The sequence below is a fragment of the Tigriopus californicus genome, chromosome 12 (assembly GCF_007210705.1).
Source record: "Tigriopus californicus strain San Diego chromosome 12, Tcal_SD_v2.1, whole genome shotgun sequence".
NCBI lineage: Eukaryota > Metazoa > Arthropoda > Copepoda > Harpacticoida > Harpacticidae > Tigriopus > Tigriopus californicus.
Genome location: NC_081451.1, coordinates 16,602,871 through 16,630,807, shown reverse-complemented (window position 1 = coordinate 16,630,807; position 27,937 = coordinate 16,602,871). Strand labels below are relative to the sequence as shown.

Below are 27,937 nucleotides of genomic sequence, written 5' to 3'. Positions count from 1 at the left end.
ATAATTAGCCATTTGACAAACATTGTTTGGCATTTCACAACTATTTCTCGATTTGAACATGTTTAAAGTTTGTTTGCCAAAGAGCAAATATTTCATGAACGACAGCATCCTCCCCAGCCCTTCGAACCAAGATGTCCATTTTCAGTAATTATGGAACTTAACTCTTTCGATCCATGATGGTTTATTACAAAGAAAAATGTATTGATTGTGGTTCATTTTGACACAGAATAACCCCAACTTAGAGTATGAAGGGGCCTGGAATTGTCAATCGATGTTCAAAGTCATCAGATGTCATCCCATCCCCTCTTATTCAGTAGTCACACTTCCATCCCCTTTCGAGGATTGAGTGATGAACGATGATGATCGATCAACCAACCAACATAACACTTTTCTTCGGAATCCGGATTCATCTCCTCCCGTCCAGACAATTGAAACATCAACCCCAGTGAACACAACCACCCTGGGCCTGTCCTCGGGCTCAGCCCAGTCCCGGACCCGGCCCCTTCTTTTACATCCGTCTGTGAGCAAGACTTGAGCGAGCCAACCCAAAGCTAGATATGGATTCCTTGACCTCGTCCCAAGAAGACTGTAGACGTTAGTTGCCATCTCGGATGCGAAACAGCTGAAAAAGAAGCTGCCGTAGAGGTTGCACGATTTTAAGCTTCTTCGTGCGTGATCAGTCTCATTTTGTCCCTACTTATGCAATACGTTCAAAATATATGACTACATGAAGAGAACCATATGTAATAACCAAGAAGGAAGAAATACATGAACACCTCAGCTTAAATGGTCAATTGCTGAATTTTCTATATAAAATCAATAAATCATCAGTAAGAAGAACATGCATTGTAAGTTTAAGAACAATTGGGACTAGCATTGGTTGACAAGTAATGGTCAATAAAAATTTGGTACAGTGCAGCCAGCATATATCACCTATGCTAATAATGTCAATTCCCTTATATTGTTGTTATCTCAAAGTCCCAATTCATTCTTTTTTTGCAGACTTCCATACCACACAATTAAACTTACTTAACTTTTATTTTGATAAATTATTTGATTGACCAATGAATTAGCGTTGGCAGAGCTGGTTAGTCCGTGAATATGGGGTTGATCAGGAGATTTCATCAAAAACTTGTCCAAGTCTGACTTAAATCCTCACCTACATACTCCCTATGAACATTTGAGGGCAGCAAATTGAACAATGAAGGAGCCCAAGAAAGAAGAGAGTTGGACTTCATTGATCAAATTAGGCTGGATTCTCATTCTTTCAGTTTTTAGCATCAATTGATTCCATTTTTGGAATTCGAAACTTTGAAATGTGATAACACACTACTACTAAATAAGCTTGTTTATTGTACTATTGAAAAAGATTTTCTAGTCTTGTCAATTCAATCTTGAAAAGAAACAAAACAAAGATAAAATCTGATCATCTTGCCTGCTAATTATCTTCATAAAACGTTATATTATTGTTAGATGTAGCCCAATGGTGCAGTTCTAGTCATGCTTTAATGTGAAATATCCTGCGCATTGTAATAAATTCTCATGGTCATTGACTCCACCAAATTTTTATCAGTTCTTTTATACCCTCCCAACAATAAACTATTAAATTAAAGTTTCAAGTAAACCATAGTTTCAATATGCCTCCAAAAGAAGTCAAAGCAAGGAAGCTATTTCAAAACCCTAAGATGATTTTCAAAGATGCCCCTATTTACAACTCAGGGGCCTCCTACATCCCAAAGACTTAATGTTACAATGTCATTGGTTAACAGAAGTTCACTGAAAGAGAAGAAGTTCACTGAAAGAGAAGAAGTTCACTGAAACTGAAGAAGTTCACTGAAAGAGAAGAAGTTCACTGAAAGAGAAGAAGTTCACTGAAACAGAAGAAGTTCACTGAAACAGAAGAAGTTCGCTGAAACAGAAGAAGTTCACTGAAACGGAAGTTGACAATAGAGAAATTCTGTACGTATTGTCAATCCTGCTTCAGATTCCCAAACCATAGATGGGTGTAAAATAAGGCTAATCACGCACAAAGAAACTACAAATTGCGCAACGCCTACGGCAGCTTCTTTTTCAGCTGTTTCGCATCCGAGATGGCAATTAACGTCTACACAAGAAGACTGATCCGATTCAAGTTGGATCAGATCATCAGAGCCAACGGAATTATCGGCCCATACTACCTGGAGGTTCTTGGCCGGTTTTTAGTCAGCCCTCGGCCGACACACACGCCCATGATCGGTCCTCTACGTACATACACCCTTGAGACCCCAGCCTCCAGACCAGCCAGCCACTTTTGGCTGCTCTTTCGTCCATTTCCCGCCCGCCAATTTTAGCCGTGAAAGCCAGATCAGTCGGATCTTAACGGACCGAGTCCTACCCACTCACTGACTCATTACTTTAAAGTTACCCATGACCATCACCTTCCCGGTGAAATGCCGTCTGTTCTTGTGGGCGGGTCCTTATTTGTTCTATAAAACTGAACTCTTTTTAATCAATGCCATCTGAAATCTTAACTGTATATCAATATCCAAATTGTCTTTATCATGTTTAATGCTCTACCTATATTTGTGTTTACGTTTCTGACATGACCTTTGGACAATATATCGTTGTCATATTTCGACCCGTACTCGGCTATTAAATAGTTTATGATACTATTGGAGAACTGTTGTCCATTTATTCACGATTATAATGAATTGAAAAATTGGTCGGGTTTTCGTTTCCAAACAATTGGTTTGTGCGTTATAGTCAAAATGAATTTCGAAAACCTTTCGAAAAACAAAAATGTTATTAAAAGTGCATCATCAGGGGGCAAAACATGCCTCTAAATAGTAATCGGTTTCAGCCAACATATGACCGCAGAGATGGAAATTGGCAAAATAAAGGACCTTTTTGGAAAGCGAAACATTCTCATCATGATAGTGCCCATCGGTGTTTTTTTTCAAATTTCATTCCTCAGTTTCCCTATGTTCATTATACTAATCATCTTGCTTACCGTGCATAACATAAATATTGAATGAAAGACCCATTGAGAAATGATACAATCACTTGCAAGGTCATCTGATTAGGAATCTACATCAAAATATTTGTGAAACCGTTTTGATCGGGTAGTTTCACGTGTAGACGGCTCAGAGATGAACTGTTTGTCAAATACCAAACATTTCCGAAATTGTTAGGCAAACTTTGTGACAGAATGTTTCTCGTGTAGACGCACCATTAGCTCACCCTGTTTTAAAACGTTACATCGTGATGTCGACGACTTTTTTTGCTTTACGTTATGTTTTGTTTGCTCTTGTAGCGTTGAAGGAAGCAGGAACGTTCTAACGAAAATGGACGAAATGTGTGAAAACGGCAAAAAAGCTGGGGAAAGTCGAATGGACCCCAAATAGTCGAACTGACCCTACAATGTCGGAAAATTTGTTAAAAAAGCTATTCGACAGTTTTTTACAACTATTCGGACGTTTAGGCAAGCGCTGGTACCAGCAAACAAACTTGCCTGCCACCGACAGTGATGCAAGATTGGCGTTTCGAACTAGTTTCAAAGAAGCTGACCTTTCTTTATCTAGCAATGTGAAAGAAGGGTCAGCTACTCAAAAACGTGTTTGAAGCCCCAAACTTACATCACTGACACTGGAACCAGCAAACAAACGAACCTGCCAGAGCGTGCCCAAACGTCCCCATTGGCCAGTCTAGAGTCTAGTTCTCGGGTCAGGTAACACCACGAAATTGTCATAACCCACACCAGGTTTTTCAAAAGGGCAATCAAAGACAGAACATTTGTGGAGCTATAACAGGACTCTGAGCATAAGTTGTTCCTCTTAGGTGATGGTATTATAAAAACTTGTGTCAGCTCAGACTTGGATTTATAGGAGGCAAGATAACCTCTGATATGTAATTACTAGGGGTCGGTAAATTAGTTTGTGCTTCTGGTCAGCGCAGTTGTTTTTATGTTATGAAAATCAGCCAAAACAAGTTTCGTAAACGTAAAAACAAGTTATCAAAAGCTGGAAAAAAAAGTTGTTTTTTTTGCTTGGTTATTCATGTATTAATGGTTAGTTTCAGGACTTATCGTCAGGATCGTCAGGACTTTTCAAAAAAATGCAATGCTTCTTTTGAAAAGAGTAAATTGAACCGGAACTTTCTGCTTTTCTTTCTCTTTTTCTTGCATTTTTAATGGCGTTTTTTGTCTATTTCATTTGCATCATTTGGACAGCCTGGCTCATCACCCTTTGGAGGCCCGACGACAGTTAAAATGAATTTAAACGAGCTTCTGAGATATACGTATGGAGCCTGGCCAAACCCCAGAATTGGCATTCATAAATCGAACTGTACAACTATTGGTTACTTTGACCAAAATTGATGGCTGGAAAAAAAGCAAATCCTTTCTTGAAATGTTAAGCAAACGAGAAAAGCAAAAGTCTGCCTAGGGCTATGCATACACCACAAGCAATGAAATATATAGAAAGTAGGCATCCCTGGCTAAAACTGAAACTTACCTCGAGAAGGCAAAGTGTTGACCGCCATCATGTCCATTGCATCCACATCGTTGTTCGTAAAAAGGTCCACTCGGAATGGAGCCGTGCAATCTGAATCAATGGTACCAAAATGCAATTTTCGAACAAATGGCCAATTTTAAGGGAACTGGTTTACTTGTGAACCCTGGAACAGTTGACTTATTGGCTCATTCCCTTTTTCTGTTCCAATCAAAGCACTGTGTATTTTAGTTTTCAGCTTAATGAAGAACTCTTTATAATAGAGTTTGCCAAATTCATAAACTGACTTTATTATAGAGATCTTTTAACAGAGTCGGGCAAATTGATGGTTTATGTTCAATTTCAAAGTAAATTTTGGAGGGAAACAAATTTCGGTCCACGGTTTTGATAGATACGCGTGTTTTTGAATGTTTGAAAATTGATTCCTAAATCGAAATGCATTTGAACAAAGTTTTAGAATTGATCAGTCATCTCACTAATAACAAACATCGAAACGTTGCATGAAATATACCGATTTTGAAAAATGTTTTTTCTTATTGAATTTTCAAATCGAACACAAAAACTTTTCGCAAGATCTTTTCTAGAAGAGCAAACTTGTGAAACATCTAAAAAGAGTAATACCTTGTCTCTACCCTCACTATCATACCCGTATTCAGATGTATATTCACAATGATTGAAAATGATAACCCTTTTAAGTTTTGATGAAAGCACAAAACAATCTTGGCATTTTTTAGCTTGCTTTATGGATTTCCTGCCCAGAGAATAACTTACAAGCCTCAACACATTTTTCAAAACCCAATCCAATGGCATTTTGGAACACTCTCAAATTCACAGACATTATTGATGCTTTCTCTCGAATTTTGAAAAATACATGCAATAGGTTGTTTTTGTGATTTAGACTATTTTTCAAATCCTTTTTAAAACTGAGTAAGAAGTTCATTTTGATTTATTTTTATTTTTTAACTTGGTGTAATTTGGATAGTGCCAAAACGGTTTTCTAAAAATTGGACTTTTAGACTGTTACAAGGCAGTGTATATCAATTTGAGCGTTTTTTATGTTCTGAAAAAATAAATATAAAAATGACAAAATGAAATATAATTTTAAAAATCAATGTTAATTGTATCGAAAATAAAATTTAAATATGTAATCGCGGCATTTTGGAGCTATATGAGAGGGAAAAAGGGACCATTAATTTTGGCATTCAGGAGCTTACTAACTGTGCTCCAAAATTTCATTAAATAGGGTTTTTAAATTTATAGATATTTAAATATTTAGGTATGTAAATTGATAATATGGGCTAAGAATCCCAAAAGTAAAAAAAAAACCAGCTCATTTTGTCTTTGAGAGCTAGGAAAATGACAAAATGTGTTTGAGCATTTCTATCTACGTACACTCGAAAAGGCTTTTTATGTACTGTGTATTCAAATGTGTACTAAATCATACTGTGTATTCAAATGTGTACTATATTATACTTTGTATTCAAATGCGTACTATATTATACTGTGTATTCAAATGTGTACTATGTTGATACATGAATTACGAGATGAAGAATTTACGATTGATTTGAGCTCGTCCCAGATGTGCGTGTTGAGGTTTTTTAATTCCCTTCCTATGATTACCACAAACTGGGGCTTTTTCTACTTGCATCGTCAACGAATTGAGTTTACCCCCACAATAATTCTTCACGCCGGCGGTGGGATTGGCAGTGCCACCACATGATCCCTGGCCACCTGAAAGGATTATCGGAGGTTACCAAACAGAGTTTTGATTTGCTTGGAATTTTATTGATCTATTTAAAAAAGAAAGTGTCACGAAGAGGCTTTCCTTCAAGTTGAAAATATTCAGTACTTCGTAGGTTGTTATTCTCACACCGTTTCTAGAACTCAAGGTCCAAAACAGGGCTTTATTTTGGCAACAATATGCGCATTGTCTTGACCCTTGACATGACCACTTTGTGGCTTAGCGTAATTTAAAGACATTGTGAATTCGTCAAAATAGGACAAACCAGTCATTAAAATGTGAGGCGTTTAAAATAGGAACAATTTGCAAATTTTGCCGGCCTAAAGTCCTTTTTAACTTTCGTTTTGACCACGTTTAGATAATAGTTACCGTTTTCACCGTTTTCACCGTTTTCACCGTTTTCACCGTTTTCAGCGTTAATAAGCTCCATGATTTTTGTTCATTCGGTATTTTACTTTGATCGTTTATCACCACTTTTTTGCAAACTTAGGTCATGTCATGTTTGTTTGGATTAGGGAGTAATTTATTTTTGAATTGCTTCGTCTATTCATTTTGATATGTTTGTGAGTGAAGTTGATTTCGCTGGTTAAAATCAATCAGTATATCTTCGCTTTTTCAAAACGAAATCGGGTCTTAAAACCTTCTTTCAGAGTTTCTAAAGCCTCAACAATGTATTAAGCATGGACATAAAAGGCTCGATAGTATATATTTGCTGGTAAAAATTATGATAAGCATAACAAAAAAAATCATATTGGGTATCCACTGACAAACTGAAGACATTCATTTTCTTGGAAAACAAATCGCTCAATCATCTTTTGCGTTTTGTGGTTGTCATCTTCAATCTCTTAGGAAAGGTCATTATTTCTTATTTGGCGAATAGATTAGCACGGAATTTGCCGATATTCCAAACAGACACCTGCAATAAAAGCATGATTCATGAGTTTCTGGGTCTAACACACTTTCCTCTACTTCCTCGCTTCTGCTTTGATCTAAATGCATAGCAAGCCAATAATGACAAACATTTTGACTCTGGCTGAACCAAAAAGGGAAAAATGTTCAATGTAAATCGTTTAGAGCTATAAAAATTCATTCAAGATTTTAGCGAGACAAAGACAAAAGCTTTGGGTTATTAAGCACTGTCAAGTAAGTTTCCAACTGTGCTAATGGGAGGTACTTTTTTGCCCTCCCATTTCATTAAATTGAAGGCAGTCTATGATCAAATACATAAACCACATATACACTTATCACAGTTGTCCCAAAATCATCTAAGCAAAAGCGTGCTCACTTAAGAAATTATGTGCAAAACAGTGTTATATGCTTTTTAATAGATGTTTTGCCTAAAGTAGTTACCATGAAAGAGCAGAAAAGAGAGAAACCAGTTTCTTAGATCGTGCTTTTAGTTGCATTCTGCGTTGTGTAATTGGCCCTCACAAAGTGTCAACATATAATGGTTGTTTAAGAAAACTCGTTCACTCTAGAATTCTGACACTTTAACCCTTTTTTTACAATCTTTGGCTTGATTTAAGGCATTTGAAATTCACACTTGAATATTACCTCGAGAGGGCTTAGTGTTGGGCGTCGCCATGTCCATTACATCCACGTCATTGTCCGTAAATATGTCTACTCGGAACGGTGCGGTACAATCTGAAACAATGCGAATATATCGTTATATTTCCAGGACCAACTCAGACACCCGAAGAGCACATGGAGAGTGGACTGACTATACCAATATTCTCTCTAAAGTGACCCTTGTTATTTGATGACGAGGATAGTTGGGACTTATTGATACGCATAACTTTAACCCTTATCATGGTGGTATGTTTTTGACCTCGCAACTTTTGTCCCACAGATGCTTCTTGCCAAAACACTTTTTCCACAAAATGCCCAACTTAAATTTGGTCATCAACTGATCTTTCAGTTAGAGTGCGGCGAAATCATTTTTTTTATTGGCATGACTCAGAAAACGTTCATGCATAGGAAAATTTTGAATAAACATTGTAAATTAGAACTTTCAGAACAATTCAAAATATATGCACGTTCATGAAAAGCAATGTATCTGCTAGTTTTTAGTGCCCAAAGTAGGTGTGCAAAATCACTCATTCATGAGCAAAGTTCACCTCATAATGAGCAATGCATGGACTTTATGATTAACTTTTAGGTTGATAGACTTATCCAATTTTGCTATGATATAGAAACATTTCAGTCAAGAGAGTTGATTTGTTGAGTGTTCTTTTTACAATGTTACAGTTTATTTGGAGCATTTTTTTCGATTTTTCTCTAATGGTGCTTAGTAGCTTAAAAAATGGTTTTTCCAATCTCATGCCTAAAGGCCCCATTTTAGTCTTTAGTGGTTCTTGATATCAATATTGCTTACCACAAACAGGGGCGTGCTCTATTTGCATTGTCAAAGGGTTGAGTTTGTCACCACAATACTTGTTGACGCCTGCCGTCGGATTATTGCTGCCAGCGCAGGATCCTTGTCCACCTGAAATTGGAATTTGTGATGATAATTATTTTATTGCTAATCATGTTTGTGAATGTGCATCAGTTAAAAAAATGAAATGGAGAATTCGCCGTGTAGTGGTTCGTGCAATTTCCAAGAGTGAGAGAATCTCCTCCCCGGCCTTTTTCAAATCGAAACTTTTAGACCTTGGCCACACCTACAGACGGAGAAACAAAAACTGATACGGGACATGAATTTGCTTAACTAGCAAATTTTGCTAGCACCAAAAACGAAAATAATAATAATAACAATAAAAATACGAATTTGTTTAATCTACGCCAACTAGATCAACATCAACTCAATTGATTTTTCTTTGACTTTAACCGCACATCTATTCCTTCTTGATTTGCTTTTGAACACTCTGGAATTTGTCACATTGAATGGCATTGTTGGAACATTTATCTATATTTTTAGGGCTTTTTTTTTAGATCCTAGCTCCCCGTCATTATTTCCAACTTGTATCAATTTTGCTATTGCGCCAAAACAAAAACTCTTGCGAAAGATATGCTCTCCCCTTTTACATACATTAGAAAGGTTCACGTTCAGCTGACTTGAAAATAACTTTCAACGCTCTAATTCCTCCTCTGCATTCCATGTATGGAAGCTTTCTCATGATCCGACGCAACTCCACGTTCGAAGTAAATGGACAAAGATTAGTAAGGTAAATGTTCAGATTATGATAACCTAAAAGATATATTTCCTATTAAAAATGCAAATCTGGCATGAAGCAAAGATAAATCTTCATGGATATTTACTTGACATTATTCAAAACTGTCTTGTATTAAAAAGAGTTTTCATTCCAAGACCATTCATTCGTGTTGAAGGATGCATTGCGAGAAAAAAAAAGAATAATTTCTACTTTTCAATGTATCACGGGAATTTTAAAATCAGCGCCAAAAGGATTTGGCATAAGTTTACCTTCGATGGTGATGTAGTCAATGGTCAAACACTCTGTTTCCACTTTTGACATCATCAGCATCTTGTTGGTGTCGATACTGAAAGAGTTGGCATCCGAACACACGGAATATTCAATGCAACAAAAGCCGGCTTCTTGTCGGATGCAAACCGAGTAACTGAATGAAGAAACATTTTCTATAATGGCAAATAGGACATCATTTCCAACGAGTTTGGTTACTCACTCTTGGTTGGCCAAGTGATTGTCGTTGGTGGGTAAGAAGTTGAAAGTGGTGAAACGACCGGTTAAACCGGTGTGATATTGAAGGCACCCACATCCGTTGGGACTGCAAACAAGACAAAAATAAGTAATCCTATTATGCATACAACGTTTCTTTTCACCAGCTTAAATCAAACTTGATCAATCATGGCTCCGTTTCTGGTTTTGACTGCATGATTTGCTAGCTACAATTTGCCCGTCCGTGTAGTTTTTTTGTCATTGCTTGAAACCACAATTGTAAGAAAGATATCCAGCCCAGGAAGAAAGAGGTTATAAATATACCTTTTTGGCTCACTTACTGTCCTGGAGTGTTGCAAGGGATTTGGGTGACTTTGATTTCCCACTGACGATTGTTGCTGGATCCACTGAAGGCAAAGTTGAGTTGAGCAGTATCAGAGGCCAAGTTGCCAACATCCACATACACTAAAACGCACAATTTTCGCTGAAGTTTGGGTTCAAGTATAACCCTCCACATATAACAAGCACTTACTATGTTGGCCCGTGTTTTGACCGCAAATGGTTGGGATGTTTTGGCCAGTGCTCACCTAAAAGACAACATCATATTGATTGGTACCAGTCGTATAGACTTGATGAATTGGGAATTCCCTCTTACTTGAACGGAAAAGGTATCCAAGCAAACGCCTCCGGGATCCAATGGCATTACATCGGTATCAATCTCTTCCGTGTTGCCTGTTCCTTGAATGGAGAAGGTCTCGAAATCCAATCGTAGAGAGCAAACGCCTAAATCAAAGAGGTTTTAGGAATTGAAGATGAGATGATACTTTGCATATGTATAAACCTGGACTCTGGGTAGTCACTCTCGAAGGAGAGAAGACTTGTTCTGGATAACCCGAAAAAGCATGTATAAAAATAGGTAAATATTTTGCTTTGGTAAACCAAGCAATCTGAACCTACTTCTGTCACATTTTTGGATGTTGTACGAAATCTGTGAGGTGGTGTCCAGTGAGTTGGGAAAGTTGGGATTTCTGACGTAGGTGCAATTTTGGGTCACTGTTGCACCCGAGGTGCTTACCAAAAACACACAACAAACTCCAAACCTACAATTGAAGAGACAAAGTAGACTTCACGAAAAAATTCAAGTGAGTTTCATCAATTGTCGGAGTCAAAACTTTGCACATAAAATAACATGTAGTGATATAAAAATGACAGAAAAATTTAAAAAAGTAAAATATTTACCCTGCAGCACAAGAGCCGGCAGCTGAACCACCCTTACTGACACATTCGTTCATGGTGAAGCATGTTCCATTGCGATTCGTGGATCCAGTTCCGCCACTAAAATGCACAAAAAGGTATTGAGGATGATTGATATTTTTGGGTATACTCTGGCTCTGAAAAAGAAATGCTACGATGAAATGATGTTTTCATTGAAAACTGATCGTCATATGGCAACAGAAAAATAATAAAGAAATGGATGAAAATAATGCAACTCACAGGCTGCAATAAACGCCATTTGTGTAAGCTATACAGACCGATTAACATAAAAGCAATGTGTTTGCGTTGAATTTTCCACAACAGTTAAATGTGAAAAAGCCTATATATCCAAAGAAAGCGTTTTAAAAGCCTACAGTTGCAATCTTCGTATCGATAATGTTCTTAAGGAGAAGCTCAAAAACTGAAAATAAGTCAGACCACTGCATGCAGTACTAACTTGTGAGTGAATTGGTTACCAACAGAAAACTGGTTTTACATCCAATTTATGAATTATGACTTGATGAAAAGTTGACCAGACACTCTAATCTAAGGTTATTCGTCAAATTTTAACTTTAAATTTTTGCTTCCTATCATAAACGATGTTGAGTTTGCTATTATTTTTTTTCTCCAAACAATGACGTTGTGCTTTGCTTACCCACTGATCGTGCTGGAGCTGCGGCAACCGCCATTGTTGAATTGCACGATATTGAAGAGAGAAAACACTAAAATGTAACGACCTAGTTGAAACGCACTTGTCATGGAAAAAAGCTTTACATATCAGCCGTGTTATTCGATTTTTGGAATTACTTGGCTTGCATTTTAATGAAACCAAGCAACCCCAACCAAAGATGGGAAAACAATTCTTGCTATACTGTAAACGCCATGCACGATCTGCTTTCACGGCATTTATTCAATTCTTTGATACTTGGGTCTGACGCGTCACTCCGTTTCCTTTTAAAATCCACAACAGGATTTAAAGATGTTAGCAGTCCTATCTCCTGATGTCAACTGAAACTGTTTTGGATCTTAAAAGCCGCACGTAACGACGCCTAACAGATCCACCTCTTCAGTCAAAACAGTTTATATTCATTAAATAAGATCACGGGATATGTAAATTGGACAAGACATTTACAAATCTTTTTTCTTCTGAAGCTCGTACAATATCGACAAAATTGACGTTAGACATTTCAGGCGGACACACTAAACCCCAAGCAATCTGCTCAAACACACATAAATACCAAATATCACATAATTAAGCAAATATCATGAAAACAGATCGAACATACTTCTTCCTTCGTTCTTTCTCCAACTTTCAACTGGATTAAACCGAACAAATGCAACTGAGACTAAACAAGAAACTAAATTTTGGACAGGTGGGCTTACCTCATTCAAGTGGTCAGAACAAACCTTAAAGTAGAAAGACAGTAAAAAGTAAATGAATGCATACCTTTCCCTTCTCTAGAGTTGGATGTCTTGTTGTTCCCTTCTTCGGAATCGTTGAAAATCTTTGGAACTTTGGATCGTCGACGAGGTTCGGGCTCTCCATTCACCCAAGATGTCGCCAAAATAGCCACAAGGCCCAGGCTCAGGATTCGATTCTTGGTGGTGATCATGTCTGATGGAAAGAGCTCAACAGACTGATTGTAGACCTTTTAGTCGTTCCTTTTAGGTGAGCCACGTTTTCTGGACAATCGTCTAACGGCGGGTCATCAATTGCTTCCATGTGGAAATTACGCGTAAATGACTTGGAGTGGCAAAAGGAGGGCGCTAGTGAATTCTGAATCCAAGACTTGGTAGAGGACTTCTGGATAAATGGACGAGTTCACCCCAAGCAATAAAAAGTCTGGCAGAAATCATCCAAATAGTGCCAAACACAAAAAATGTCCGATGGTACCCACATCTGAATCATCAACTTAGACAGATAGAGAAATCGAACACAATCTACCAGTTGGTTATTAATACTAGCCTTTTCAAAGACATGAAAAATATTGACATGCCCCCATTTGTGCCTTTTTACGTTCTAGGAATAAAATTTTCTCTCCCCCTTGAAGGTGAATGATGACTTCAGATGGTACAGTGAGTGCTGAGACAAGATTTATAAGCAATGTTTTTTCAATTGAGCGTTTATGACATTGGCCATTGGAGTGGCTCTCATTAATAAAGATATTCATAATGAAATGGCTCTGAGTTTGATAAATTAAAAAGACAAAGTAACAAAAGCCCTGGGTTATAAAGAAACTGACATTCCAACTTTAAACATGAAATTAAAATCGCACACAACGAAGCTTATTTTTGAGTTGGACACACCTCAAGAAGTTTATTTTTGAATCAAGTCTGGTTTATTTCACTATTTGACCCTTCCATAAGGCTCGGCAAAATGAACTAAACCCTTTCTCTTGGGATTTGTCATCCTTCAATTTTGACATTTTCTTCTAATGTCGGATTCTACGTTTTGCCCTAATTTCAAAAAAGCAGAAATTAGAAGAAGTCTTTTGTTTTTGCATCCATACATCTCATTTTAATAGAACTGAAATGTCCCAAACAATGTTGGCCAAATCCTCAGTGAAACCCGTTAATCCTTAGGTACAAGCGTTTTCTGATTGGGTCAAATTATCTTCATGAAGCTAGTCCTCGAAACGTGATAAGTTTTCAATCTCTCACCACAATCGTCCATCTCATCAATGTTTTTTCAACACGATAATTATCAACTTGCACCTTTAAGGATGGAATCTCTGTTCATTAATTACTACGAGGGCCGACCAAAATTTGCAGAGCAATTTGCTGGATGCAAGCCCTAGTTATGTCGATATCCCTGTGGATGAATCACAACTTGTACAGTGAAACGAAAATTATGTGATGTCTCTTTTGTAAATGACAAGAGATGAAATCAATATCACAACATGTGTTTTTGGTTTTTTCTTATTCGTTGATCTCGTCCAAAATCGAGAGCATTCCTTTCGGGCAGCTCAGGGTGGCTCAGCACAAACCGCCATCGAGTGTCGAGGGGACGGTTCCTTCTGCTTCATAGATCGGACCGAACGAAATTAGCCATCAGACCGACCTACGCTCCTCATATGACGGTTAAACCGAGGATTCGCCAAACTTCTCATCTGTCTCTGTCAGAAATATTTTCCGCTGATTCGAATTTACGCTTGAAGCACTTGCCAAAATATGAGGGATGTTGGAATTGTGAGTGTCACTTTTCTGTGATCTTTTTCACTTTTGGTGGGCTCAATTCCTAATGCCTACCTTTTGTCTGGCCGAGAACTTTCGTAATGTTTTCGCTACAAAAAACAGGAACAAATCCGAGATGTATTCATTTCATGGGGGCTCCGTGACCACCTTCAGTCATCCACAGACCCTCTTATATGGTCAACACTTGTAGAAAAATTAAGTGAATCAATGAAACAGATCTATTTTCAAAAAAAAAACTGACGATATAGGTCGAAAAAAATACTGAAATGATAGTAGGGTGCCCTTCACCTCCTGCAAATCGCTAAACAAAAACACTTCATTCTTTAGAACAGCTCCTGCTGGAAGATTAAAGTTCAATGAATAGGATACCAGTCACATGAACTTCTAAAACAATGACGGAAAACTGACAAAGGGCAATGAAATTAATCAATTCGTTTCAAGACTATAAGCCATCTCACTCGGAATCCGTCCAATAAAGGCTCCTAACTTAGTTGAAATCAAGAGGTCAATCTCTTTCAAGAGGTCAGCCCCTGGGATTGACAAAAGCTCCCTGACTTGAATTCTTGAATTATCAAATTATGACCAGGTGAGAAAAATGGCGACAAAAGGTTTTGTCGAACCTTAAAGCCCAAAGACCCCCAAAACCATGTCAGCCCTACCCAAAAATTAAGTTCAATTCGTTCATCTCGAGTAAGCTTTTCCATTTCAGACACATGAGTCCTCGACTGGTTTTCAGAAGCTTGGAAAACCACACGCATTTTCAGGCCTAAAATAAATAAAATGGAAAATTTGTCTTTTTGGGGAAGGCTGCATAATTTGTGGTTGGATAAAGTCAGACTTGGGCAAGGTTTTGACTAAACTTCCTGATCAACCTTATACTCAAGGATTAGCTAAGTACGCCATTTCTAATTCGTTGGTGGATCTGACATTGTATGACTACAAATTTTTAAAAATGGCTACTTTTTCCGTCTTGGAATGCTTGGAATTCGATTCCCAGTAGAGATAAAGAATTCCGCAAAATATATAGATTTATACAAGGTGCTTAGAATGCACCTGGGTAGCTTTCAAATCTGCTGTCAAGACTTTTAAGGGTGTTCTTTTATGTCAGCAAATGAAGAGAAACCATTTCTGCTTTAGCAAAAAATCGGTTGTAGAAATTGTATTGAATGCCCTGTTCAAAACACTTAAAGGCACGTCTGCCAAAATCAGTAGCAACGATAAATCTTTCAGTTGCGCTTTCCGTTCCAATATCATGAAGATCTGCAAACCAGAACTTAAGTATTAAAAATTGACTGGCCCGTCGTCAAAAAATAAACAATAATATAAAACGACCAATTGTCCAAAAGTTGAAACTGAGTCAAATGTTTCTATTCACCAAGAGCCTCAGTCTTCATATAAGTGTTAAGTGTCAACCCGGGAATGAACTTGCCAGTCAAACTGAGAAGGACACCTAAAACCTGAGTTATTTTGCAAAATATTATAGCCTTTCTCCTCAACCCATTTCATAATATGGTTGTTTTGTTTTTCATGTAAGACTTTAATGGGTGACCTGACAATGACGGCCTCCTACCGTTTTTCCATCTCGGACTTCTTCGGGATGCTTAATAGAGTTCAGTGGAATGAAATCAAAATTCACTCTGCATGACTATTAGCAACTTAATTTAATTCTAGCCTGAAAGCAATTTTACCAACCTGGAAGTCAATCGCTGATTATTGATTAGGCCGATAGTCTAAGGCTCAAACATGCTTCCTTGCAACACACCGCCATATTTTGATGATGTGACTTAAAGTGATCCGCTAGGTGTCAACATGATATCGATGGAAAATGGCAGCATCGGCTAGCAACCATGAAAACCGTTCTCTGTAGGTGCCTCCAAGGTAAATGAAACGTATGCCTTGTAATCCTGGATTTGGTCTTTATGGCATACCTTGACATGACATTCTGGACCTAGAACAACGAGTTCAAATTCAGTCATCGTCCAAGTCTCAGCAAGGGGCCCATGAGGCTTCTCAATACATTTAAACTGGCTCATCCCCCGAGCTAGCAATGAATACAAAGTGAATACCTCTACGGACAATAGGTCCCTGAAACAATGATCAGCCGACAAACTCTTTTCTGGACTTGTCATGATCAATCCACCTCTTGCTTAATGTGCTTTTGTTCTGTCCCAAAAGACATTCAGGGGGAATGAATATGCAGGAGTCATGTCCATTTGTATCGCATCCGAGTGTGGATAAATAGACATTTCTTCGGAGGCCTCTGCGACTCACTCTTGACAGCACATTGAAATAAATACAAAAGTACTTTGTTCGAAATAGTTTCAAAGACTGAGAGTTGTGAAGACAATAAAACCTCACTCCAAAAGTCCAAAAGTGATTAACCAGGTACACGAAACTCAGAAAATAAAAAAAAATCAATACTTATAAAGACATGTTGACAACAAGAAAAAAAACTCATATCAAAATCAACCATCTACTCAAAAGGAGACGGGGGAACAATTGGTATAATAACGAATTGATGATTTTCGCTTATTTCAATTTCATTCCATGGTTCTCAATTGTCGACTCGTCACCAAATTTAGACCAGTAAGTGGTGAAATCACTATTCGAGTCATTTAGGATCATGACTTTGCTTCTTCAAAAGGTTCTTTGCCTTTCAAAACAGCAAGATTTGTTACATCAAGACCGGGTTCAATGCCTTCTGAAATCGAGCGAAATGAAATATACAAGGTAGACATTTGTCAGCGTGAAGTCTCCATCCACCATGATGCGACGAAAAGCCAAACGTTTTGGAAATTACGGTGATCCGGAAAGTCATCCTTTCCGCTAAATTGTTACCTTGTTCGGACAATGTTTCGAGCCCTGAGACGAAAACTACCCGTTGATGGGAATGGGAAATGGAATCAACCTGAATAATAGCAGTTTTGGTAAAATTACATTGTTGGAAAATTGAAATACTACGTGTCTCGTTTTCAAAAACAAAATCAATTTCAAGGGAAAATAACTACAAGAAATGAAGTCTTGCTGAGTGGGGATATGTCCAGCAGTGAGTTTGAAATTGACAAAGTTTCCAACCATGGTTCTACAAATCTTCTCAGAAGATGTCATGATCATCGGCTGGTGTCTTAAGATACTCGCTCATCCATCCAATTGTCATTGTTTGGTTCCTTTGGATGGTTGATTTTCTCTCTCACTTTTGTCCAAGCAGCTTCAACCAATTTACAAAGATTGAATGGGGTTTACCTTAATTAGGATAAAACGTGATTAGCTCACAGGGGTTCCAAACTTTAATTGAGATCCCTGTGGTTTGTTCGCTTCTGTGTGAATGGACAAATTTGCTAGGAGTGTTCGACTTTTCTCAAGATGGAGTAAGATACTTTAAAGCATTGCTCAATGAAAAAGGGTCAAAATTTCGTCTTGAGCATGTCAAGTCTTTACCTTGATCAATCTTTGAACTCAACACAGAAAGGTGAGGATTAGTTCTGATCAAACTTGAGTATAACCTTGAAGGTTACAGCATCATTATTGAGAAAACTAATTTGAAATTTACATTAGAAGAAAGGCATGTTAAAGGTTGACGCTAGTCATCATTGAGGTGCGGACTTTTCAGTCATAGTGTAAAAGGTCAGACTTTCCTCGGCAACTGCAGAGCCTGTATTCTCGCACTTGGGTTTTGAAGTGCTGATTTAAGTGCAAGCCCCTACTTCAAGTCAACCCGACAGAAATAGTGGCATTTTTGATTTGAGCTTCAGATTATGAGTTTGAAGTTCAAGTGCAAAATTGGACAAGCCACGTTCTCAGTCACCCTAAATCCTGCTGCCAAGTGCAATCTTCCAGGGTTGGTTGGACCAGTACTGGGAATAAGGAAGGACGTCACAACACTTACAACATTTCATTGAATGCTAGAGCTGGAGCAAGTCCAAGTGTTCTCGAGTCTTTTACTCGATTTGGGAGAAATTGGCTGGACTTGAGTCTTTAAGAAAGGACTCGAGTCCGGACTCGTCACAAGAAATATTATTTTTTTCTTAGAATTGCGCAAGGCGAGTCTTTTTTCTGGACACGGTTCTTGTGAACGACTCGAGTCCTCTGCCGGAGTCGAGTCTTTTGCCCGACTCCAGTCTGGTAAAGCGTCAAAAAATCAAAGGACTCGCCATAGCACTTTTGAATACACTAGAAACTGTTGCATAAATCATATTGACAGACATACAAGAAGGCATCTAAGCTCAAAACAGTTCGTTCGACTATTTTTCAAGTTTATGCTTGTCCCTGAAAGTGACCATCCCACATTTTCATCAGGTTTTGAATTAGTTCTTCAAAATTTTGATGATTATTTCCTCCTGAAAGCTAAATAAAATGACACTAAAGATGAAAACAAGATAGATCAAGTAACTTGAATTTGGTTTAGTGATACATACCGGGCATTTTCATGCCAAATAAGATAGTAATGAAGTTTTTGAAGGTTGATAAATGTTATCGATTTTTATGAGCAAAAAGCACACTTCAGCTTTCAATTCAACATTGCGCATTAATGTAAGACTTCTGATACATTTTTTCAATGCTCTGATAACTAATTTGAGCGATATTTCTAAACGTATCTTATAAGATATATTTTTAGCGTCCCAAACTAATACAATTACTCATTTAGTTGAAAAAAACTAAGATTATGACTTCCTTTTTTCCTTAGATTCGGCTTAATATGCATGGAATGTTTTCCACCTAAAAGATACTAATATGGTCAATTGTAGTAGAGTTTTTAATTGCATGTTAGTTCAATCGATGTTTCAAAAATGGCGAACATAAAATTGAGAAACTTGTATTTTCAATAAGTTGTCAGAGTTTATTAGGATGTGTGTTTATATTTCTGCATGGTATGAAAATACAATCAAATGCAAGAACTTTGTTGGATGTCATATTGCTAAACCTTCAATTTAGATAAAGTTTATTGAAACTCTTGGTCATGTCAGAAAAGAGTATGACTGGAATTGGTTCAGTGCACTTGAAAAAAGTGGAGCATGTTAGCCATAGCCTCTACATTGCTAATGGTTTCCCTATCAACCTCAGAAGGCCCAACAGGGTGTTCCATCTTTCTCTTGGAGTTCGGAATGTGAACTACTCCACATCAAACTAAACATACAAATGTAAGATGGAGATAGCAAAAAAAGTGGCGGACAGAGAAAAGCAGGGCCAGGGCCAGGATGGGATGGATACATGTGCAATAGACCTCCCATCAAGAATCTTCCCCTTCTAATAGTTTTTCAACTCTTCCGGATCTACAGGGCAAGTTTCCATCTTCACTAAAGTTAGGTCACGTTGTTCCAATTTTCAAAGGGGGAGATAAGTTGCTCCCCAGCAACTATAGGCCGATTTCTCTTACCTCGAATATTGCGAAGGTGTTCAAGAAGATAATGAATTTTAAACTTGTAGATTTTCTTGAAGTGCGCGTTGTTCTTCCTCCCAGTCAGTATGGGTTCCGAGCACATTTTAGCATGGTTACCCATCTGATTGAAGATACGGAACAGGTTATTGAGGGACTGGAGGGACATGAGTCAGTTGATGTTGTCTATCCTGATTTTGCCAAGGGATTTGATAAAGTAGATCATGGCCTTCTGTTGAATAGACTCCATGACATTGGGATCCAAGGCAAGGTTCTCAATTGGATAAGAAGCTTCATTCAGGAGAGGAAGCAAATTGTTAAAGCCGAGGAATCCCTTAGTGACATACATGATGTCAAGTCAGGGGTCCCTCAGGGTTCCATCTTAGGGCCCCTCCTGTTTATAATATTCGTTGCCCAGCTTCAAAAGCTTAGTATTACTGCCAGTCTCTCTTCTTATGCTGACGATACAAAGTTAGTTTTTGGAAGGAATGGCCAAGATTTCACTAGCCTTACAAAGGACCTAGATAGAATCTGCTCTTGGGTTACTTAGACTACTGTTCTTTTTCGGCCTCCTTCAATGTTTAATTTGCATCCCTCTAATATTCGTAGGGAATGCGTAGTACTTGTTGATACGGTTGCATCTTTCAAGTCAGACTTGGACAAAATTTTAGATGGCATACCTGATCAACCCTACATTCTAGGACTAGCTCGGTCTGCCAACTCAAATTCGTTGGTGTACCAAATATCACATAAAGATTGAAAGGTAAGAAATAGACGAATTAAAACCTTTCATTTCAATAGTACTAGGGATTACCGTACCTGTAGCGGTTAGAAAAGCCCGTGAAAAAACAAACCAAACCAAAAAAAGAAATGTTTTTACGTACAAAATTGAGTTAAAACCAAAAAGGAATCTTGTTAGAAGCTGTTATCTTTCTCTTTGTAATATTGAAATTGCTTGTTACAAGTCAAGGTGTTCAAGAAAAGCTTACCAATATTGTGGATACCACTCTTAGAGCCTATTAATGTACCCTTTGTTTGGTGCAACCTTTAGGATCAAAATCATAAAAAAATGGAGAAGGTGTGTGTGTGTGGTTGTCTCAAGGGCGAAAGGCAATCTTGTGCTCCTACCCACCATTGGGTCAACCACGCCCAATTGGTCTACTCATTTGAACAAACTCGTTTTAGGGCGATATTTTGTCTCTGTTCGCCTCCCATCATCGATCCGCTTTGACATCACCCTCCCCCTCGGTTTATTTTTACTTTTTGAAGTGCCCATGCCTGTATTGTAGGACCTTGGTTTTAGTCAAAATGCATGCACCGAGTTCAGCTCGGCCAATCACGACTTGAAAATCTTTGAAAATATGTCTTCAAGGCTAATTTTCATCGAGTCCAACTTTTGCGCTTAAGACTAAAACTTAAACTCCAAATGGCCTCATGTATTAGCCCCTGGTCTGTTCAGTCATAAGATGGGTTTGCTTCAATGTACTTCCTTTGCAATAACTAGAAATGAGTTTGGAGAAAAATGACGTTTTTCACGAGTCATTACGTTCATTTAGGGTGATTGAGCTATTTGAAATGTTTCGAAAAATGTGTCTTTTTAGTGAATGGAGTCAATTCGTCTAATTTAACCGACAACTTTGGACAGGATACTCCAAAATGCAAAAGTAGAGTTTCACCTAACTTGATCACTATCAATTGAGTTAGATGCGATTAAAAACCCGCCTCTAATGTGAAATCGGTTCATGAATTCAAGATTGACATTCAGTGAGAATAATATTTCAAGTGAATTGTCTATCAGTCATCTCCATAAGATGGAATTTGCTTTGGTTTGAGTAAACTTAGGGACAAAACTTCCAGTCAACAAACATCAACAAATATTTTGAGACTTTCCTCAACAACTTGAAGTGAGATCTCGGCCATCCTTCAAGTGCACGGAGCCATAAGAGTCTAGATTTAGTTAAGTTCAACGTAAATTGTCGTTTCTCTCGATAAGATATCTCAAAAGCTTCAATTGCTCTCAGCGGGGAGAAAAATAATTATCTGTTACAATTTGGCTCTTCACAAAATCGAACAATGGCCTTATTATGTGAAACATCTCTTGGTTAAGAGCAAAAATTCTGGGATGGGACAAGAAAATAAGCAGCTTTTACTTCATCTCCCAAAACCGTGGTATCATTTTGTCAAGTGCTACTACTCGTAGATAGCTGGAAAGTTCTACAAGTCCTAAACATCTTTTTGACGTGCGTAAATGATTAGCGATCGAATTGTGAACAAATGTGATAGTCTCCTATATCACCTGAAATGCGTTTTATAATGGCACTTTTTCGAGATCGACGCTCAACGCACGATTTCCATTTTGCCACCATGTGGTATATGATAAATTAACGTCATTAAACATTCCGCGATCTCACTTAACTTGACAGTTCCGTTCTCTCTCGGTTACGCCATAGAACTTTATTTGAGCAGGGTACCCAGCCTCATGGATGGCTAAAATGTCGGACGTCTTTACATTTTTTGACAAATTCGTGTGAGAGGGTGGTTGAAAAAAGAGTCTTATAACGAACCAAGACCCAATGCAAATTGACTTTGATAACATTTCGCTCCCATGCTTTGCTCTTGGCTATCAAATGATTTTGGAAGCCCTGCTTAAGTATGTTCATTCATCAAAGCATAACGCCCTGAAGCATTGTTCATTTCCGTTACATTTCTACAATACCATTTGCTAATTTGGCTTCTTAATTGAGATTATCATGAGACCAAAACGTCAGAGCTGTCATTGGGAAGTTAAAATTGCCGAATGGATGGGTTCTTGATCGTCAATGGAAACTTGTAGGAAAGAAATTGATTGGTTGCACTCAGCCACGTGTGAATAAATTCAAATTCGATGGATTATGAGAAAACTCGTTAAATTTAAATAAACTTCGTTCCCATCATTTACATTCCCTCTCTACAAAAACAGGCATTGCAAGGCGAACTTGTTTCACTTGTGGGGAAAGGATTGCCCTTTGGCTTCACACTTTCTCATAATATTAACAAGTATTGGCGAACGAACGTATTCCCTTTAACGTGGATAGAATAGAAATGGGCCCTCTTTCCTGTTCTTGGCAAGCTATACCTGTTACAGTTTTGGTTAGATTTTGCAAATTTGAAATATGGCAGGTCTTGCATCCATTTCAATTCAGTAAGAGCCAAAACAACATGGGGCGGCTTTACACTGCGATTGAACTGGTTGAATCCGGTTTGAGCATTGAAGTGGGACTATAACGGCTTGTTTTCGTGAGGCCCTGTTTTTCCGCGTGATTTTTCACTTTGAGCATTCGATGTTCCAGGTTGAGATTCGCCACACCGGTTTGGACCTTGGGATTTGGCCTTGAAGAGGGTCATGGTTCAAATGTACCACTCGTACCACTGTACCAATGTACCACTCATGTGTACTTTTCGCTTTGCCCCTGTTATCCAACGCAGAGCGCTCCTTTGGATTATTGCAGATGAATGTGAGAAAAATTCTAGGTCACATTCCATCTTACTTCTGATAAGAGCATTGTACATTGATTTGCCAAATATCATCTGTAAAGACTTCTTAGCCATAAAGAAAATGGTGTTTTCCTAACCGATTTTTCTGTTTGCATTATATTGTGATTCCAATTTGATTTATCGTCTTCAAATGAGCCTATAATCATTGTTTAGATTTTTCTGGGTGCCTCCACTCAACTAGCTCTATCTAGGAGTTGGTTACCTTTTTATCTTTAAAGCTAGACGATTAGTTTGAAACCACTCAATTAGGTCCACAAGCCACACACTAGTTTCGTGTTTTATGGAAGGGAGGCCATTGCTATAATGGTTGAGTGTCGTATTGTCCGCAAACATTGTTATATCAAATTGAGTTGCCCGTGGAAGGTAGTTTACATAAATAGGAATAGCAGTGGGCCTAGAATGCTGCCTTGGGGCATCCCACAGGTCATTTTGAAAGGTTCACATATTTTTTCATCTAATATTACTTTTTGTGTTCGAGATAAACATCAAAACTTGACATTTATTATGTTTTTAGTTAAATTGACTCAGCTCTGTGATAAAAAGGGAGGATGCACAATGAAAACAGAAGATGGCTTTAGGATCAATTGAGAAAGTCAATTGAAAAATCTCAAAACTTTTGTCTAATAAGAGGAATTCTAATTTTGCTATCCTGCCGACAAGATTTGAGAGTTAGTAGCCCGTTGGCCCGCAAAAGAGCAAACTCCGGTTCAGATCCAAATTGGTCACACGGCTTGAATATTATTCCCGTCTTCAGGAAGCACACGGCCCATTGCCGGTCTTTTGCTTCATCACTTCCAGTCACTCTCACTAGGCGTCGCTCGAGTGCGAGACAGCACTTCCCGATCGGGGAATGGCGAGGGAAAGCGCCGATTGCGAGGGCAAGCTTTCCTTCGAGCAATCCGGCGAGAAAACTCAGTAACGATTTGGAATTCTTTGAAGTAAGACGCCCGCTCCAAAAATTAGGTGGCAGAGTCTGCGATTCTTTGTCATCTCACACTACTTGATTTTTCTCTAACGATAATGCGTTGTTTCATTCCAGGATGTTGCGATATTTTCCGTTGTTATTGGTCATTACGTTTGTCGCCTTTAGCGTCGTGAGCTCACGAGACATGAAATCTTTTGCCACACCAACGGACCGAGAAGGGAAACTACGTGAGTTTTGTCAATGCATGACGGATATTTATAAGTGTAGAACACTGTGCTTATTTTATGTCAACCCATCCGATATTTCAAGAGAGAAAAATACTTTCATTAGCTCTGATATAACGGTTGTGTTCAATGCCGTAGATAGGCTTAACAAAATGTGCACTGTTAACCATCCCCAATATAGAGATCTTAAAGTTATTTTGTTTGGTTTGTTAAGGAGGGTGGCCCTTTCAATCGACCAAAGATAGATATATAGAGTAAATGTAAACAAATCCCATTTGCTCTCGAAATTAAAAGGTTAGGTAGCTGGAAATGGTTGAAGAATTTTGTGTAAAGACTGCTTCAAGCAAGCAATGTCTGTCAAAGGGGTCAAGAAAATAAATGATTTTCTTTGGCAAAATATTATTTTTTCTCTTTCTCAAAATGGCGCCAAATGTTAAATATTGTCCTCCCAACAGTGTAACATATTACTTTGTGTTTTACATTTTTAAACATCAAAACCACATATTTATTCGATTCTAGTCAAATAAATTCAGCTGTGGGTTCAAATGGGAGCATACATACTGTTTGGAAAAGTAATGAATTAAGGATGAAGAAAAATCTACATTTCAGTAACGATTTAACAATTGACAAAGTTAATTTTTTAATCAATGATGCCCATCACTGGTCCTTTGTAATCTAAAAACAATTATACTTAGTTTTCTCGTGGTTTTGCTACGTTATTACCAATTTCAGAGTGATGTGCTTAAACATCATTGAGCCAGTTGGAACTTTGGTTGCCCCTGCAACAAAGTTTAGAGAATAACACTATGCAATGGTGTGAGAAAAATATTAGAAGAAAAGCATGTTGAAAAACATGTCGAATATTCATTTAAATAGATTTGGTTCCTTTTACACTAAAAAGGCATTTAATTAGTTTATTATTGTTTTACTTTGTCAGAGTGATGCACAATAGCTTGATAACTCGAACTGAAATGAACCCTGCACATTTGTGAAAAGGCAGCGGTCTTTGAAAAACTTGCTCTAAAGCAGAAACACTTTTGCCAGCCTTTGCAAATGCCACGAGAATGGAACATATTGAAAAGTACAATGAATTAAAGTACGAACTTCTAGAAATGTGGACTGCCAAAGAGCTTCCCGCTAAATCGGCTTGCTCTTGGTCAGAGCAACCCTGGGCCACATTTCCAATTAAGGTACCAAAATAAGAAACGAACATCTGTTCAATTAAAGGTAGTTCACTTTTACACCATTTACTTGTAAAGTAATTCGTTTCAAAGTTATGTAATCAAAGTTTATCAAGCTGACCGATAGCAGGCCGAAAATTCGAATTTTATGTAGTGTTTACTGCATAATTTTGGACACATCTCCTGAGTTCCATAGGCATAAATTTGGCGTCAAATTTGGCCTAGTTCACCTTTTGAACAAGATCTTGTGGTCAGTTTATCAAGTGCTTATTGGAAATTGGAGATTTATTATTGGGTGTTGGAGATAAATACTTATTGCTTCCGTTCGCAGTCCCCCTCCCTAGAAGTACGTGATTAAGGTCAGAGCTCCAAGGAGAACATATTTCATTTCCCTGGGCCAAAAGAGAGAACTGTTTTCACCCCTAAAATTTTGCACAACTTTACCTATTTATGTGGGTGGAGGTCCACTGTTGGAAGGTCAAAGGGCCTCTCCATTTACAGATAGCAACCAATTTTGCCAGTTAGGTCTATTGATCAAATTGAAAACCTCCATATTAGACCTTGACAAGGAAAGTACCCAAGTTTTTGTTTGAAGACAACCACTTTAAATAATCAATCTTTAAAAAGGGACATTTAAGTCAGTATTGCCATGGCTTTTTTAAAAGGTTGGATGTAGAGCTATTCAAATTCTGAAAATGTTTCGACCTAGCCATCTCTTTAAATTTGAATGATTTCCGAAAAACAAGATAGGAAAAAAAATCTCTAATAGCTCAAACTTCAATTAAGTTTATAAAAATCCGAGATTGGGTGATCATCAATGATATTAGAGTCCAAAAATATGTGAAGCTTGTTTGTTAGTTTGTTACAGAGTTAGATGGCAGCTCTCTCCCTCAGCTTGTCATCCGATGATGGGTGCCCCCATTGAGGGATATCCCCGCTCCATCTTCACAGCCAACATTAATTATTCCCTCACCCTCGAGAATGACCGCAGGATCGCCCATTTAAGTTGTTAAAAGGAGCGACTCATGCCTTAATCAAATACCACAAAGAAGCTTGGACTTGGCTAGTCTCGGATCAAAAGAGCATCGAAATTGGAAAGCGGATGGATGCTCTACCAAGACAGCGCCGCATTAGCCTAGTTGTGAGACATTTTCATATATATTTGAAAATTTGCAAAACTGCCATTTTTTAAAAATATTTTTAGTGAACTCTTCAAACAGAAACTATTGAATGAATGAATGACTTATTCATTTCTGGTAGCAGGAACACGAGATATATAGTTTTAAATTTGTATGGTTCCTATTGATCGACCTTACGGATTATCATATTCCACGTCACATGAAGAAATGTTTCACAATGTCTTTGTTGCTTCTTTGGATTCATATTTGTTATTACTGAGTAGATAGGTCCCACGTGTTGATTATACTTTTCAATTTTACATTGAGCGATGTTTTGGAACTTATGTTCATGAAACTAACCTGATTCAGTCAATACATTTTGACATTCTGTCAATTATCAGTTATGCGTTTAAAAGTTGGTCATTTCAATTCTCTTCAAACATCATTTGAGAATAAACCTCGACGAGAACCATATTTACAACACTCTTGAAACTCAAGGATATGAAACACTCACATTTCAACCTAATGGGGATGGACTTTGTGTCCCTTAGCATAAAGTCGTTATGAAATACCAAACTCGTTTCATCCGAATTAAAGTTAAATGTTAAAACTCCTGCATTCAATCTTTCCCACTTGGGTGAATACCAGAACACAAATCAGGCTACCAAATAGCCTTGAGTATCGCAGTAATGTGCGAGCAAGCCACGTAGACTACTCTCTATCGATGAAATACCTCCTAACATTAATGTGATTTCTTTCGTCTCTTTTAGTTTCTCTTTTCCAAATCGTGAGGTAAAAAGGGGCAATTGTTTTGTTGAATTCAGCTCCATTCAGTTTCAGACTCTTGGACCAACAACCGTTTCAAATGAGATGGTAATCATATGAAGTCTTCGTGCACGTTTTATTTTAGATTTCCGAACGAGCCCTGCATCGGGCAAGCCAGCAAGAACGGAACCTGTTACACGGCCGATGAGTGCACCTCCAAGGGAGGAACCAATGCAGGCACTTGTGCCCAAGGCTATGGAGTCTGCTGTACCTGTAAGCTTAGCTCAGCGTAATTAAGCGTCTGAAATTGAAAAAGCTTCTCTTTATTTTAGTTACCGAAAATTGTGGTGCCACCTCTAACGAAAATTGTACTTACTTCGAGTCATCTGGAGGGGAAATTGGGGCCTGTCAGCTCAAGATTTGTCCTTGTAGTGACAACATCTGCCAAGTAAGAATTGTGCTCTGAGAAGGAATGGCCCTTTGCCTAAAGAAAGACCACAGGGT

General features: G+C 38.0%; 2 protein-coding genes across 3 annotated transcripts in view; one reads left to right on the top strand and one right to left on the bottom strand.

The window, feature by feature from the left end:
- Window positions 1-6,926: 6,926 nt before the first annotated feature.
- LOC131892063 (uncharacterized) overlaps window positions 6,927-27,937 on the bottom strand; it is a 49,074-nt gene continuing 28,063 nt past the window's right edge. The window contains exons 1-10 of one of the 2 annotated variants that reach the window (XM_059241798.1): window positions 11,103-11,194; window positions 10,821-10,963; window positions 10,519-10,646; window positions 10,396-10,450; window positions 10,205-10,328; window positions 9,871-9,972; window positions 9,650-9,804; window positions 8,603-8,713; window positions 7,783-7,872; window positions 6,927-7,144 (exon numbers count right to left, since the gene is read on the bottom strand). In XM_059241798.1, the coding sequence (XP_059097781.1) occupies window positions 7,110-7,144; window positions 7,783-7,872; window positions 8,603-8,713; window positions 9,650-9,804; window positions 9,871-9,972; window positions 10,205-10,328; window positions 10,396-10,450; window positions 10,519-10,646; window positions 10,821-10,963; window positions 11,103-11,155 (996 nt within the window). In that variant the 5' untranslated portion in view covers window positions 11,156-11,194 and the 3' untranslated portion in view covers window positions 6,927-7,109. Of the gene's footprint in view, window positions 7,145-7,782; window positions 7,873-8,602; window positions 8,714-9,649; window positions 9,805-9,870; window positions 9,973-10,204; window positions 10,329-10,395; window positions 10,451-10,518; window positions 10,647-10,820; window positions 10,964-11,102; window positions 11,195-27,937 lie in introns of those variants that run through there. The other variant, XM_059241797.1, reaches the window with a different exon arrangement.
- The window catches only part of LOC131892064 (uncharacterized), a gene marked incomplete in the record, with an annotated part of 46,932 nt that continues 43,260 nt past the window's right edge, over window positions 24,266-27,937 (top strand). The window contains 4 exon segments of the mRNA XM_059241799.1: window positions 24,266-24,372; window positions 27,439-27,460; window positions 27,579-27,706; window positions 27,766-27,881. Of these exon segments, the coding sequence (XP_059097782.1) occupies window positions 24,330-24,372; window positions 27,439-27,460; window positions 27,579-27,706; window positions 27,766-27,881 (309 nt within the window).